This window comes from Mus caroli, chromosome 19, assembly GCF_900094665.2.
Source record: "Mus caroli chromosome 19, CAROLI_EIJ_v1.1, whole genome shotgun sequence".
Classification (NCBI taxonomy): Eukaryota; Metazoa; Chordata; class Mammalia; order Rodentia; family Muridae; genus Mus; species Mus caroli.
In genome coordinates this window covers 8,383,612-8,384,845 of record NC_034588.1, presented here as the reverse complement: position 1 = coordinate 8,384,845, position 1,234 = coordinate 8,383,612, and the positions used below count along the sequence as shown (strand labels likewise).

The 1,234-nt window shown below is 40.6% G+C and overlaps 1 protein-coding gene across 5 annotated transcripts in view; it reads left to right on the top strand.

Moving 5' to 3' along the window:
- The window catches only part of LOC110285849 (membrane-spanning 4-domains subfamily A member 12-like), a 23,361-nt gene that overhangs the window by 21,213 nt on the left and 914 nt on the right, over positions 1-1,234 (top strand). For all 5 annotated transcript variants that reach the window (XM_021152302.1, XM_021152301.1, XM_021152298.1 and 2 more), the window contains one exon: positions 169-280. In XM_021152302.1, the coding sequence (XP_021007961.1) occupies positions 169-276 (108 nt within the window). In that variant the 3' untranslated portion in view covers positions 277-280. The remainder of the gene's footprint in view (positions 1-168; positions 281-1,234) is intronic.

The following is a 1,234-nucleotide window of genomic DNA, read 5'->3' as shown; positions in this document are numbered from 1 at the left end:
AAAAACAAACAAACATGAAGTTGGGAGGGAAATTTCAGGTTGACACAAGAGGAGCTGGAGGGAGAAATGGGACTATATATTATTATATTTCATTATATACATATGAGAAACTCTCAAAAATAAGGAAAGAATTAAGTAAAGACTGTATTTTTTCTTTTTTGGATACAGAAGAGTGGCAGGGTGCTTACAGAATATCTGTTCCTGTTCAGCATGTTGGAGTTGTTCATGGCATCCATAGTAACTGAGTGGACCTATAGAGCAAGACAAATAGAATAAAACAGTGAGTCTAGCATTCCTCCTCCCATGAACAGAAGCTACTAACCTCTGTGGTGTACCCTGTTCAGATAAGTTAGAATTGAGCATCGGTAGTGTCCTCTCTAAACTGTGACTAGAGGTAAGGGGGAACATTTTGCTAAACCATTCTTGTACTAAACAGCTTTGTATAACTGAAGCTAAATAAGTCTCCTTACATGAAGTGAGTTGGGGCTGAGGGTGTAGCTTAGCAATAGAGGACTTATGTAGAATTGGTATGTTTCTCAGTTTGATAACCAGATGAAGCATATAAAAAGAAGCTGGGGATAGAGTGTGGTGGTAGAAACGCGGATGCTGGGTTTTAGACTCAGCGCTACTTGACTGGCCCTAGTTCCCACTATCCACTTCCACAAACACTGTACCCCAGCTTCACCACCTGCCTCTTCCTCCATAAATACACCTGGTTTAGTTTACCACCTTAATTCATAGATGGAATTCCTTAAGTAATCTCTGTCTGTAATTAATGTATAAAAATTAAGACGAGAGAAGACAGTATCAGATAAAATTTTTCCTTAGATTTCACACTTTCCCTTGCCTCAGCGGCTGCCTCTGCATTTATACAACAAATTTCATTTCCTTTGAAGAACATGTGGATGGCATGTGCTGCTCCAGAGGAATGAGGGTACTTATAGCTAGCTCACTATTTGCCTTTCAATAAATTTTCCTTAGCTGAAGTAGTGAAATAGGGCGTTGAAATTCACGTAAAAGTCTAATGCTCATAAACTTTAAAAACATACAGCTGAGACTAGAGAGATGGCTCAGTGATTAAGAGCACTTGTCTCTCTTCCAGAGGGCCCAAGTCTGAGGTCCAGAACCCAACCCACACAGTGGCTCACAGTCATCCATAACTCCAGTTCCAGGGAATCCAACATCTCTCTCTCTCTCTCTCTCTCTCTCTCTCTCTCTCTCTCTCTCTCTCTCT